The sequence below is a fragment of the Condylura cristata genome, unplaced genomic scaffold (genome assembly GCF_000260355.1).
Source record: "Condylura cristata isolate star-nosed mole 26May11 unplaced genomic scaffold, ConCri1.0 scaffold00028, whole genome shotgun sequence".
Taxonomy (NCBI): Eukaryota; Metazoa; Chordata; class Mammalia; order Eulipotyphla; family Talpidae; genus Condylura; species Condylura cristata.
This window is the reverse complement of record NW_004567129.1, coordinates 10319282-10334840: the sequence shown is the minus strand read 5'-3', so window position 1 is coordinate 10334840 and position 15559 is coordinate 10319282. Positions and strand designations below refer to the sequence as shown.

The window sequence follows — 15559 nt, the reverse complement described above, 5'->3', positions numbered from 1 at the left end:
ACATGGGGAGTTGGGGGTTTCCGGATATGGGACTGTGCACAGTGAATCGTAGGAGCAAAGGAAAAGTATGTGGACTTGATCCGGGAGGTGTTAGCACTGGATTCTTCAAGGATGAGCAATTCCAGAATCTTCATGAGGGTTGGAAGCCTCCCAGGGAGAGCCCGAAGACCATTACAAATCTGAAGACCAGCAGAGTGACCTTTGACATCAGGCAAGGAAGAGTGATTAGGGCTTGAACCAGGGAGTGATTGGCATGGAGCTTAATCAAGAGACCCTGACAAAGAGTTGCCTTTGGTCTGATTTAATGGGAGTGTTGAGGCTGAGTTATATTTTATTTTGTCTGAGATTTTGAAATTTTATATCTAGCCATGATGCTGTTCTGCCTTGAAGAAGGACTAATAAACCAAAATGAGAATGAGATCTACTTGCACACACACAGGCTTACCCCTGGTTAGCAGGTGCTGCTTTTTCTGAGTTCTTCTCTTTTTCTTTCTTTTGTCAGTGAAGATGGGTATGAAATTTCATATTATTGCTGCTATTGTTGTTTGATGTCAGAAATCACCGACATGACTTTTTATAGTGATTTATCCAAAATCTAAATGATAGGCATGTTAAAGCCGCCTTTAGAGCTATGCTGCAGAAATAACAGTCAGTATTGCTGTCCTTAATGAGTCAACTTAATCGTGGTTATGGAAGTATCCTCTTTGAAAGGAGATGTGAAATGTAAATGACAGAATTCAAATTCCTGTCATAGAAGCTAAGCAAACTAAGAGAACTTGCTCAGTGTTTCAAAGACATCTGTGAAAGTCTGATGGCTGTTGTCATACTGGAGTCAAACGCTTCCTCCATAAGATCCTGATGGAGACTAGGGTGTCAGTGCCAGCTATCACACTGGTGGCCCTAGCCCCAGGGATGAATCGAGAAAAGGAACTCAAGGCATAGAGATAGGAAAGGCAAAAACAAAATATCTCTACAGATGCATGGTTTTTTACATAGAGAACCCCTAAGAATTTACTTTAAAGTTCAGTTTAGCAAGATCACAGGGTTCAAGGTCAGCGAATCAAAATACATTATATTTCTGTGTGTTCATTATGGAAACCTATGAATTGAAATTTTTAAAGTGTCTTTTTTTTTCAAAGATTTTATTTATTGTGTAGAAGAACTGGGGTATAGGCTAGAGGTACAAGGATTCACCAGAGTGAGGAGCAGAACAGGCTGATATACTGAAACACATCGTTCTCAGGAGAGGTGGGGGAGACAGGAGCGGTCTGTTGTGTCTTGTGGGTCAGCTCCCTGGCTGGTGATCAAACTCAGGCCAAAACAGTATTAGTGCTGAGACTTAACCCTTACGGTCCAGGGAGTCCCTAAAGTGCCTTCATATAAGTAACACAAAGAGTATACAGTAACACCAAAATACAACACACTTTGGTATAAATATAACAAAAACTACAAAACATTCAGAGAAAGTAAAAAATAACTAATTAGAAATACCATACTTACAGATTGAAAGATTTATGATATTAAAACTGGAAACCATCTAATTCCCATCAAATAATGAATAGATACATATCTCATTTTACAGTGTTTTATCCACACTGTATGGTAGAAACTACTAAATAATAAAAAGAAATGGACTTCTGATACATACAACAGCATGTGTAACATATACATTGTATTGGATGTTCAATTCCTAAGATATTTTGGTAAAGGCAAAAGCATAGGAACAGAGAAAGGATCTCTGTTGCAAACAGCTTCAAAGCAATAGGAATTTTGCAAAGGGGAACATGTGAAAAAAATGTTCTAGATCTTGAGAGTGGTGGTGGCTGTGTGGCTTAATATATTTGTCAAATTTCCTGGAGTTATCCACTAAAAAGACCCACTTTTATTTCATGTTAATTATTCTTCCATACATTGGACTAAAAAAAAAACTATATGATAGTACAAATAGTGATAGTTACTGAATTTTAATAAGACTAATTTTTTTTTAGAAGTTTCAACTAGAAACCAGAGGTTTATTTTGTATGTCTCCTCTCTCCTCACATGCATAATCCCTCACCCCCACTGTCAACATCACTCTCTAGGATGGTCCATTTTTTTTTTTTTTTCCATCAAGAATGATGACTGCTTCATTTTTAAGTGGAGTCAATTAAAAAGTACATCTATATCAGAAATAAATTCATGAAACAGTAAAATTTTTAGTAACATGCAAATGGTCCAGGGGAGTCCTGGAACACTGCTGCTTGTGTTTCTGATCTCCAGTAACTTAAAAACATAGGAGTCCAAGATGAGGATCAAGGACAAACCTCTGGATTATCCACTTAACAGAGAGGTCAGGACTAGGAGGCTCACTCATGGATTCTCCTTTCTACTCACTCTTCTGGGAACACTGGGAGCTTCTTCATTTTTAAAAAACCATCAAAAGCCTTCCAGACGATGATTCTGCAAGATACATAAAAGTATCCAGGAGAGCATGCCAACTGTAGTTGCACTGTCTTCAGAACTCAGCACAGGTGTCAAGGAGGTGTCCGTCCAGTATTGACATGCAGGGTGAGATGTTTTTCAGTATCCACCAGAAGCTATCTATAGGGTAACCAGCCCCCCACCTCCATTTCTGCAGCTGCTGCAGTTTGAAGAAAATGTGTTGTCCACAGGTGATGTCTGGCTGGAGCCTTTGTCTCTTTACTCTCCTTCCTCTGCAAATTTTCCCCAATCCGGCCCTTTCTGATGGCACAGTAGGTTTAAGTATAGGCTATGGAGCTCGCAGCAGCCACGAAAGCACAAGTTCAATCCCCAGCCATGGAGGTGACCCACATGGTGCAGCAGACCTCTCCTGTCCCACCCGCTGCTCCCCTCAGCAGTGTATTTCAGTGGATTTGCCTGTTCTGCTCCCCACTCTGTCTCTGGTGAATCCTCTCACCACCCCGCACCTCTGGCTTTACCCCAGTTCTGTATGCATAAATAAAAAAATCTTAAAAAAAAGAACTCTCCATTCCTTTCACTAGGAGCCCACTCCTTCCTCCAAAAAGCCTTCCACAGGTCTCCAGAGAACTCAGGCCTACACTTTCACAGGAATATTGAACATATTATAAAGATAAATTTCTCGTACTGGCTTTTAATTATTTTTGAGCCTCGCAAGAGCAGAGTCCACTGCTCATCTATTATTGTGTTCCTGGCGCCAGGTCCACTGCCTGTTACATGAAAGATAATCAATAAATGGCAGTTTGTGAAAGAATGAAAAGGATCCATCATGTACAGCCCAGAAACCTATAACTCGTGAACTCTATGTTCGAGACAGGATTAAGTTTTTGATTGTGTAAGCAATTTAAGGATATGCAAATATACACTTTTAATGAAAGGAGCTTAGGTTATATTGGAAGATACATCATATTTAAAAAACCATGTAGTTCCAAGGGCATCTACTTCTCGCTGAGTCATTTCTCATCCTTAGACTTGGGTTAGTGGCAATTAAATTGCTTTCAAATAAGCACATGGACAATTTTATGCATATATATGTATCTTTAGTCATTGTTTTAAATATTAATGGTTACTCGATACAAACTCATTATAAATGTTAAAGACACACAGAAATGTCAGAGAGCATAATAATTACCAAGACAGACAACTCAGAAACAGTGATTAATATCAGCAGGTATTATGCTAAAGCGTGGCTAGGTACTGATGGTACAGGCTTTTCCAACATCCACACTCTTGACGTTTGCCCCGGGTCCCTCCTTGGGGCCTGTCCTGTGAACTGTAAGGCACTTAGCAGGATGCCTGACCTCTGCCCACCACCTGCCAGAAGCACATACTTCCCCTGGTGCTGACAACCAGTATGTCCCCCAGAAATTGCCAACTCCCCCTGGGGTGAAGAGTGCCCAGGTGTAGAACCACAGCTCTAGACAGAAGGATTGAAAAAGGGATGTGGAAATAAATTTTCAGTACTTTCTTAATTAAAATTAAGAAAGAAAGAAGAAAACAACATGAAGCCTAAGGTATTGCTTCATATTATTTATATACTTAGTAAATATATATTCTATTTGAATGATCCCATAAAGTTAAAAAATAGACTTATGAAATTTTTAAGTCATAGAGTCACTTAGTTTTTCATTGAAATCTTTTTTAGGGGCCCTCCCTGGTGGCGCAGTGGGTTAAAGCATAGCACTAAAGAAGCTAATGCCACTTCCGCATGAGTTCGATCCCCACCTGCCCCGGAGGTGACTGCGTAACCCGGCAGACCTCTCCTGACCTGCCTGCTGCTCCCCTCAGCAGTGTGCTTCGTCCATCTGCCTGTTCTGCTCCCCACTCTGTCTCTGGGGAATCCTCTCACCCTCCACATCTCTGGCCTGTACCCCAGTTCCATATGAATAAATAAATAAATCTTTTTTTTTTTTAAATCATTTTTAGGCTCTCCTTGGTGGCATAGCGGGTTAAAGCACAGCACTAAGAAGCTAAAGCCACTTCAACTTGAGTTCTATCCCCGCCTGCCCCGAGGAGGTCCACATGGCGCGGCAGACCTCTCCTGGTACACCCGCTGCACCCCTCAGTGGTGTACTTACATGATCTGCCTGTTCTGCTTCCCACTCTATCTCTGGTGAATCCTCTCACCACCCCTGCGTGCCTCTGGCCTTTACCCCTGTTCTGTATGCATAAATAAATAAATCTTTAAAAAAATCATTTTTAAATTTTAGATAGTATTAATCTGGAAAGTGGAAAAATTAGCAACCTTTTTTCTTCTCCCCCTCCCCATCTCTGCTCTTTATGTTATTATTTGTCCAATTGTTTATTTTTTCTGGTAGCCTTAGACATTTATATTCTGGGTTGCATTATAGAGTAGCTGATGGTTTTTTCCTTTCTTTTTTTTTCCCCTTTAGAAATTCTCTAAATGGTATATACTCTCAGTTTGAAGATGCATGAGAATAGTTATTGCATTAGAACTTTAAAGCTGGGTTGGTTGACCTTAATATTGCTTTTTGGTTACAGTTTTATAATTTACACATTCTAAAATTCACCTGTTAAAACTATAGTCTAAACCAGGTTTTGGCATATTTCATCATCATCATAATCAATTTAGTAGATTTTCATCACCACCCTCCCCCAAAAAAAGTCTGTACTCATTTTCCTCAATCCCCACCCCAACCCTAGACAATCAAGCACTTCTAGAACAAGGTAGAGACTGTGGTCTTTGCCTCTTGATTCTTCTCTTGGAGTATATGCCCAGGTTTATTCATAGCCTAGCATGTGACAGGACTTTGTTCTTCTTTATGATTGGATCATATTCTGTTTTATGGACACATCACATTTTGTCAGTTAATCAGCTGACAAACACTAGAATTGGTTGCACTTTTTGGCCATGATGCGTAGTGTGCTGTGAACATCCTAGTAGAGCTTCTCAGCAGACATATATCAGGACCTATATCTTGAGCATATATCAGGGAGTGGCATTTCCGCGTGATAATCAAAAACAATGTAGGCTTCTTAGTATCCGAGATGACATTTTGGTCATGCTTGTAAGTTGCACCAGGGTGTACACACCAGGCCACTGTTGCCTGCACTGAGACACAGGCATCTTTTCTATAGCTTTTCTGGAATCCTTTGGTTGACTATTTCATCATGAAGTAGGTTTTGTGTTTTCATTTCTCCCCAAAAGGGCTTATTTGCACATTATTTCCAAAGTTCTTTTAAATTTGAAAATGTCTGCCTATTGCCTTCACACTTGAGAAGAAATTAGGTTGGATACATTATCTTCCTCTCAGAAATGTGCTCCTTTGTTTTCTGGTACTGAATGTTGCTAGGGAGAATTTTGAGGCCAAATTGATTTTTTCACTTAGGGGTGACTTGCTTTTGTAACTGATTATTTAAGAAATAATTAGTCTTAAAGGTCAGTAACTTAACAAGGATGCATCCCCAGTGTCATGCATGAGTGTCAGTTTTTCCTGAAATAGAATGTGATGTGATAAAAATGTAGGCATATATTTTATAAGCTGCTAAAAGATTTGCTGCACATATCACTGGTATTTCTGTTCCTAGATCATTAATTTGAACAAGGTAGTATTTTTAACTCTCGGGCATTTGACTTTTCAACCTATTTTATTAGATGTGTTTCTTCTCAGTTAATTCATTGTGTTGAAATTTGGTGTTTGATCAAAGCACTTCCAAAGCCTATGTAGTTAGAAAAGATTATTCAAGTTTCTTGTTCTAAGAAAGTCTTGTTATTGAAATTAGTTTCTTCAAATTGTCTGCGTCAATACGCTCAGCTGTCTGAGAAGCCACAGCTGCCCAGAATGAATTAAATAATCAGGAGTGCATGTAGACAATAAATAACTTCGTAGAGGTTACACTCTTAGACTAGAAAAGAGACATTGACTAGTGATTTGGTTAATTTATCTTCCATTGGATAGAGTTCTCTTCCATTTGGTAGTGTATATACAAACCATTAGAAAGGGTGAAGATCAATTTAATTTTAAGGTAATTTCACTATGACTAACTTCTACTGTGAGGAAATTATTTTTCTTTTCATTTTTATGTATTTTTTACTCTCCACACATTTCCTTTCATTTTCTCCATTCTTATATTTCCTCTTTTCTTCCTTTACCATTTCCATCCACCTTCTTCCTTTCTCTATTTCCACTTCTCTTTTGTATGGATTTATTGAAATACATACAATACAACCAAACTGGGAGTGATTACTCAAAGTTTTCTGATGGATCCTGTGACAAAGGATATCTTATAATTTCACTCAACCACGATTTACTGCGCCTTTCCCCCAAATCACTCACCTGCATGCGTTAGAGGGACAAGAGACAGAAACATAACAGATCTGGGACAGTTAACTCTCAGTAGGGAGATAGAAAAAAAAAAGTAAAATATATGGTGTAAAATATTCTAATAAGTGTTGTCAAAAATATAATTGAGGCTCTTTGGAATTTTGTCTGCACTTTTTCTTGATTTCGTGGCTCATTTATTTTTATCACTAAATAATATTCCATTGTCTGGATGTACCATAAGTTATTAATTCACCTACTGAAAGACAGCTTGGTTGCTTCAAATTTTGGCAGTTATGAAACAAGCTTCTGTAAGCACCCTTGTGGAAGTTTTTGAGTAGACTTTGGGTAATGCTTAGGAGCTCCAGACCAGCTGTATCTTAAACGTACAATATGTTCTCTGTATATGACAGTACTGTTGTGTGTTAGACAAAGAAGAGGTTGTTTACAATAAAATAGGGTTGTCACACTTGGAAGGATCCCTTTTCTGGTGCCTAACTCAACCCCATACATCTTTCAACTTCACTATGACCAAAGGGATGACTGACAGATAGCTCTACAGCAGGCTTATATAACTGTGAGTTGTCTCCTTTACTATTTTATATATCCTCTTACACCCAGAGTAAAAGTAGTGGGTGGGATGCTTGCTACAAACTTCTAGTATTTCAGCTTCTGAAATAGAAGTGTATGTGTGTATGCATGTATGGATACTTGCACTTGTGTGTATCTTTGGATAATTAGAATATGCGCACACCTCTGCATTGCTATTTATAACAAAATTTTTTGTACAAAACTAATATAAGAATCATCTTATTCAGAGATGGTATGTAAAATCCTTCTATTGAAAATATTGAAAAAAAAACTTTTATGCTGCCTTCATAAGAAGAATTTTCACTGTCCCTTTGACATGCTAACCTGTGTGTGTGTGTGTGTGTGTGTGTGTGTGTGTAGGAGTGGGGGTCGTTTGCTGTGTGACAAATGTATGGATTCCTTTGTTCTTTTTACTCACTGTTCTGCAGACCACACACTACCTCCAGCCAGATTTGTTGTTTTTCAATTTTATTTGCTTATATTGATTCCTGTCAAGGTTCATAAATAGTTAAAACAATAAAGGTGGTGCTAAGAAGAGGAGCCAGTGCATTATAAGTCAATGCATAGGCTTTTTGTGTTCTGATCATAGTTAATTTTAGAATTTAATCTTTATCAAAAATATATTTCCAACTTATTTTTAACAATTTGCACATGTTCAGAAAGTGTAATTTTAGTACGAAAATATTTCTTACATCAGAATTTCAGTACCTTTTTTAAAATTTTATTTTTAAGAAAATGTTCAGCAATTTGTGTACATTGTGGTCTATAGCTAAACAGAAAGTTTAAACTCAGCATCAAAAACATGACTCATTAAAGGCAAAGAAGTTAAGTTGGACATCAACAAAATGACCTTTTACTCTGAAAGAGCCCATGAGGAGGATTTTCTGAGACAAGCTGCTGACTGGGAGAAAAGAATTGAAACCACACATCTGACAAAGGACTAGTATCTAGTATATATAAAGAACCCTCAAAAGTCAAAAGTGAAAACAAGGAAGCAACACAATTAAATTCTGGATGGTGTGGAATGAATTGTTTCCTGCCTCCAAAATTCATGTCAGAAATTGAGCTGTCAATATAACTGATTAGGCAGTTAGTCCTTTAGAGAGGTAAAATCATATGAGGTCATGAGGAGGGCCTTGAACTGAATGCATTGTGCATCCTTACTAGAAGAGACTCCAGAGCTCGATAGTGCACCTGTCCGTGAGCTTACTCCTCCCTCTCCCTCTTCTTATTCCTCTCTCCCTCCCTTCACCCCCTCTCTTCTCCAACTGTGCACAGAGGAGAGGCCATATGAGAGCACAATGGGAAGGTGACTGTCTACAAGCTAAGAATGCAATGGGTAAAAGACATGAAGAAGACCTCACCAAAACAGGAATACAGATGTCAGAGGAGCACATAAAGCAATGCAGTCACTAACCACAGTGCAAATTCTTACTAAAACCACTAGAGGAGACTACTACCTACCTTCTAGAATGGCTCAACTTAGAGAAAACAAAAGCTAGTGACAGTGCAATTCTGGCCAGTGTCTGGAGAACCGGGAGCTTCGGCATGTTGCTGGTGGGAGGTAAAAGGAGTGTGAGATGGTCTTGTGAAAAGTAAAGTGTAACTCTCACAGCACCATGTTTGTACTCCTGGGCATCTCTCCCAAAGAACAGAAAATTTGAGTTCATACCAAAACCTTACATGATGTTAGTGGCAGCTTGATTCATCATTACTGAAAATTGGAAGCAACCCAGGTGTCTTTCAAAAGGTGAATAGTTAAGTAAATTCTGGCACAGCTTTGTATCCATACCATGGAACACTGCTCAGCAATAAGATGAATGAGTAACTCTTGATTACACATAGGCTGGGTGAATCTTTACAGAGTAATTCTGAGTGAAAAGGTCATGTTCAAAGATTTTAAACCTTTATTCATAGAAAATTCCTCAAATGACAACAGAGAACTGACCAGTGGTTGTCAAGGGATTCAGTGAGGCACGAAGGAAGAGAGTGTGGCCATGGAAAGGGAGAATGAGGAATACTGTGGGCTCTTTCTGTGTTCACAGATTATAGAGTTGTGACCACAATACTGTTTAAAACATTTTTGTTGTCCCCTACTACTTGGTCCCCACCGTGCTTCCATTGCTCCATCTCCCTAGTCCAGGGTAACCATTATTCTACTTTCTGTTGCTATTAGTTTTGTTATTTTTAAAAGAATAATCTTGTAAGGATAAAAGTTCAGCAAAACTGGTATTTTTAAAACTAGGCATAATCTTAACATTCTATTAGGTTAATTTTCCCAAATAGACTTTTTTTTCTTTTTATTTTATTTTATTTATTACAAAAGTTTATTTTTACTAGACTCTTTTTATGTGAAATTTAAAATGTAGCACAACTTCCTCTTCTATATGATCAAAACCCCTTTATCTTTTTCATTTAAAAAAAAAAATCCGGATGAGGGCCATCCCTGGTAGTACAGCAGGTTAAAGTGCAGCACTAAGAAGCTAAAGCCACTTCAGCGTGAGTTTGATTCCTGCCCAGGAGGTGACCACATGACGTGACAGGCCTCTCCTGACCTGTCCGCTGCTTCCCTCAGCAGTATACTTCAAGAGTCAGTCTGTTCTCCCTGCTCTGTCTCTGGTGAAGCCTCTCACCATCCCTGTACCTCTGGCCTGTACCCCAGTTCTGTATGCATAAATAAATAAATCTTAAAAAGAAAGTTCCAGATGAAAGGTGGCATTTCTGAGGCAATCTTTCTGAAGCTATGGTACCCTATCTGTGGATTCAGCCACCCTCAGATCAAAACCACCTACTCTGCAGTCAGGTTGACGATGGTCACATCTGTCCTTAACCTGTAGGCTTTCTATCTGGACATTATGCCTTCTGACAACTACTTACCTATCATTTATACTGCATTAATTATTATAAGTCATCTAGAGATGATCTGAAGTATAGGGGAAATTGTGCTTAGAGTATTTGCCATCAGTACACCATTTTATGTAAGGGACTTGACTACGCTTGGTTTGGCATCTCCGGGGTTCCTGAAACAAGCCTTCCAAAGACACATTTGAATGAAATGTGTTGACTATTAGTTGCTTTGCAATTAGTAATTATTAATCACTTTGAAAAATACATCATGATTTGCTTTTGTTGACATGATAAAAGGGAGCTGTATTCTCTCCATTAGAATACACACAGCCAGTGACTGATGTAGCTCTGCTACCTGTGCAGCTTAGAGGCATTTAAGTCACCTTACCCAGGAATGCTTCAAAAGTCCTTATACTCCTGCTGGCGCCTGCCCGCTGGGCTAGGCCTGCTGGGCTCTGCTCTGCCCGCTTTTCCTCCTCTGAGAAGCCAGAATCTCCTTTCTTTATAATCACTTTGAATTAGCAGCAATTTCTTAATGTAATAAAGTGTTCTGCATTTTTTACTGATTGTTAGTTGTAAAATAATGCTTGATAACTAAATGAAATCGGTACTGTTATATATGTGAGAGTGTTTAAGCTACCTGCAGCAATAAATTGTTTTCATTACTGTAAAGCTTTCATTGTGAAGATAGGGGCAATTCAAAGAATTGTTGCTCTGGTTCAGCCAGTTCCCTGAAGCCTCCTGTGTGATACTTTATTGGGTTTGTTAGGATATAAAAATGACACAAATGAATGATTACATCTTATAATAATATTATTTAATTTCGACCTTGAAGTAATTTTGAGTGTTCTTTCTAATCAGACCAAATAAGTAAGATTTAATAACATTCCATAATTTAAAGTTATTGCTTTATTTTCATATTCATCTATATAACATTTCAAATGAAAGGCATTTAATTCCTTCTGAAAGTAGATGAGGTTAGAGAAGAACCAATATCTCTGACTTGGTACTTGGCATGTTCTTGCTTGCTTCCCTCTAGATCGAAATGTCTTACACATAGAAATAGCTGTAAAAAGAAAGTAAGAAATAAGCTTCACAATACTCAATGTTTTGTGTGGGGGGGTGGAAGGGGAGGGGAACACCTTTAAAATACATTCTCAACTGAATAAATTCAGCTCTAAAATTATCTCATAGATGAGCTGAGAATTGACCATTCAGTCTGGTCCATAAGATAACTAGAAGAAAAAAAAAAAAAAAAACAGATGTAAGTGCTGTTTCTTTGGTACAGAATTTAAATTAATTGAAATCTGAAGATTATGCACAAGTCAAAGTTTGAGATTTTTAACTCTAGTAAAGCTCTCTTTTCTCTGCTAACATAATGAACTGCTGTTTTGAAATTGCTGTGTTCTAACTTCAGAGGATCAATAATACATCTTTCTTCCAGGAAGGTAATTTAGATTGGGGAATTTCATCCAGCGTTGTGAGTATATAAGGAGACAGTTGCTTAAGAGTCAAGATGTATATTTATATTCGATGTGTTGAGAACCTGCTGGGGGCAGCAGCAGTGCTTAGTTCATTTCTCTGATAAGATTCCTTATCAGCCACACACTAGCCAGTGGGATTTCACCCCGGTCACTCCATGCCACAGCGTGTAGAATTTCTTCTCTGTACTTTCTGCTATATAAGACGACAGTATTTTTTCAAAAGGAAAGTTATATAGCTGTAGTAGGAACACGAATGGGAAGGTGAAGATAAGTTATATTTGGGCAGAAAGTATTATTAACTTTATAGACTAAAATTTTTTTCCCATCTTTTCAACAGTTCTCTTTAAGTCTGAAAACTTTCCAATTTGTTTTCCTACTGTCTCTGTACTTCAAAATTATAAGCAAAGCAAAAATTAATTTCAAATAAAAGCATGTTTATGAGAATATCAACATGGCACAGAGTAAGTGCCTTGATCTTTAATTAGAGGAGAATATTTGGAACAGCAGCCTCAGTTTGGAAACCTATAAGGCCCATTAGTGAACACAGTTAGTCGGGAGTGTAACTCTGTGAAATGTGTGCATTAGAAGTGTTAGAAGAAAAACACTTTGAGCTTCTCAAGGGCTTTAGTTATTCAAAATAATGTAGGTGTTTAAACACCAAGTTAAAAAGACTGAATCCATTAATCGATGCTCGACAGATGCTCGTCATAACACATGCTACATAATGACATGTAGTCTGAGACTATTTTTCTTGTATAAAATGCAGTGTTGGGCCATTTCTGCAGTAGTCTTCCTCTCCTGTTTGGGATGGAACCCAAGATTGTAAAATCTCCAATTATCATCTATACAATACAGTGACTAGAAGAAAGAAAGCAGGGTTGTTTAACTTTATAGTATTTGCATATTAAAAAGTGCTACATCGGCCCTCCCTCGTGGCGCAGCGGGTTAAAGCACAGCACTGAGAATCTAAAGCCAATTCTGCATGAGTGCGATTCCCGCCTGCCCCGGAGGTGACCACATGGCGCGGCAGACCTCTCCTGACCCGCCCGCTGCTCCCCTCAGCAGTGTACTTCGTCGACCTGCCTGTTCTGTTCCCCACTCTGTCTCTGGTGAAGCCTCTCGCCACCCCAGAGCCTCTGGCCTGTACCCCAATTCTGTATGCACAAATAAATAAAAATAAATCTTTTTTTTTAAAAAAAGTGTTACATCAATGCAGTATAATTATGTCACTGGTTTTATTTGACAAACTTTTTCTTTCTTCCCTTTTTAACACAGGGTCATTTTGGAATTCAGCTTCTTTCAATACTGAGGCTTCATACCTTCATTTTCCTACTTTTCATGGAGAGCTTAGTGCTGACGTCTCTTTCTTTTTTAAGACAACAGCTTCATCTGGGGTGTTTTTAGAGAACCTGGGGATCACTGATTTTATACGCATAGAGCTCCGCTGTAAGTCTCCTTTTCTAAAGAATTCTGTGGGATTCTATTTAGCAGTAGTTCCTTTAAGTAATTGTTAACTACTGTGCTTCTACGTTATCAGCTGAGTCTTTTCACTGTATCCCTTTGAAGAAACTATGATACTAAGTTAATGTTTTTTTGCAGGAATATAATTTGGTATTTAACATGATAATTTGGGAAAATTACTAGTATTCTCTACAACCAATTGAGGAAAATTTTTCATTCAAATAATTAAATGTTTAAATTATTTGATTTTTAATTACTTAATTCTCAGCTAATTGCAAAATTACTTAATTAAATCTGCCGGCCATAATATTATAATCTTTAGACTGTGTTTATTGAATAGTACCTTAATATCAAAAATATACTGTATGCTTTCAAAATTATGTAAACCTCAAATCAAATCACTACAAAATAGTTTTTTTTAATAAAATCCTTGTTGCTATTTAATTTTCTTGATCCAGCCAAATAACTTTATGATTCATCAAAATGAAAAACTGACTGTGAGACTAAATTTCTTAAAATTTTTTTCTTTTCCAATATTATAAATGTGTCTTACACCCTCTTCCATGTCTGTTATGTGCGGGTATCTTAGAACCCTTCCCTGCACTTCAAACCTCCTCTCCATCTCGTTAATACTTCCTGGCTTGGGTATTCTTCCTGAGGATGTTGAAGACTCCCCCTGCACCATCCCCCCTAACCAGGACAATCTTCATGCCCCATGTTTCCAGCTCCAGCAGTAGTGACCTTTTCATTTGATGTGGGGAACGGGCCTTTGGAAATCTCAGTGCAATCACCTACCCACTTCAACGACAACCAGTGGCACCACGTTCGTGTTGAAAGGAACACAAAGGAGGCGTCGATTCAAGTGGATCAGCTCTCACCAAAGACGCAGCCTGCCCCTGCTGACGGGCATGTCCTTTTACAGCTCAACAGTCAACTCTTTGTGGGTAAGTTCTGCCCGTAGGCAGCCTCTCATGTAATTGAATGATGGAAGTGCAGAGATGGGTCAAAATAATGTCAAAGATGCAAATAATGATCAAACCTCTGTTCACTGCTAGCTTGTGTCTGAGGCTGTCCATGTGATTCATCTCTTCCTTATAACTGACCTGTGAAATAAGGTATTATCCCTACTTTAAAAGGATGTGCTAGTGAAGGCTCAGGTGGTCTAAATGACTTGCCTTCAGAAATTCACCTAGGAAATGAGATTCTGATTTAAGTTTGACTAATTCCTAAGCCTGCATTTTTTAAATAATATAGATTATATCACTTATGCCAGTTTTGTTTTCATGAGTATATTTAATTTGGAGAAGTTTATCAGTTCTTGGGCCAGTTGATGAACTCTCCCTGGAATTCTAGACAGTGGCACCCAGTGATCCTCTTCAAAAATAGGCCATTAAGTGAAAACAGGGAGGCAGGAGAAATGTGTAAAAATAGGACTTGACCTGTGTCTATTACTCCTGTGTGTGTCTGTCATTCTGACCATTCTGGCTGCCTTTTTGATACCTACCTGCATATGTTGTTCCTTTTTCCCCTACATACATGTGCTTGGTAATTATCGATTAATATCCTTGATCCTTGATGTGTTTGTTTGATTTTGCATCTTTGCCAGCTTTACAGGACCTATAGACCATGAAGTTCAAGGAATTATCTCTCATTTGACCCTCCTTCATCCATTTTATTGTAAAGAGAGACACTGTAACAACATATCCTTGGATAAATTAGGAATTAGCAGAAATGATACTTTAATTCCTTTTAAGAGTTATGTTCTAGAACAAAAACTTCCTCTGATCTCAGTTACACTTCCTCTTGCTTTAGCAGTCTTGTCTTACTCATATTCTCTCCTTGCAAAGGATGATGTTTACCTGTCACATGTCTGTCAAAAACATATGTGGGATTTCTAATGAATTTGTGGATTCATTCCTATCATTGACTCTTGTTTCACTCAGTAAATGTTAAGTGAACAGCTGTGTGAGAAGGCACTGGAATCAGTAGCCTCATCATGATCGTGTGCCACTTAACTGCCTAATTTAAGGGCATGGGAATAATAAAGAATATGTGAGAGGAAATATGTAACTTACTTTCCTTTTAATAACATGCTAGCAGCTTAGTCAGGATTTTGACGTAGATATTTCTTGAATTACATAAAAATGAGAAATGGCCACAACAAAAGGTATGGCAATTTAAAATCTGTCAGTAGTTGGAAATAGCCTCACCATTCTTAGAAACTGAGAGGCTGAAACAGTCTTTGACTTTTTCGGTGAAATCAACTGCAGTTTGCCTGCACGTGACCTTTCATCCTTAGTGTGAATTTTAATGTCATAGAAATGGAAGTCATATATATTGTTTCTGATAGAAATACTGGCCTTCATGTGATTTCAGATAGTTGCATTGGAGGGAAGGACTATTATGAAATCAGAA

The 15559-nt window shown here is 38.2% G+C and overlaps 1 protein-coding gene across 1 annotated transcript in view; it reads left to right on the top strand.

Annotated features, from left to right (window-relative positions):
• Positions 1–15559, top strand: part of CNTNAP4 (contactin associated protein-like 4) — a 232909-nt gene that overhangs the window by 184876 nt on the left and 32474 nt on the right. The window contains exons 16-17 of the mRNA XM_004690363.2: positions 12959–13129; positions 13870–14088. Coding sequence (XP_004690420.1) covers positions 12959–13129; positions 13870–14088 — 390 coding nt within the window. The remainder of the gene's footprint in view (positions 1–12958; positions 13130–13869; positions 14089–15559) is intronic.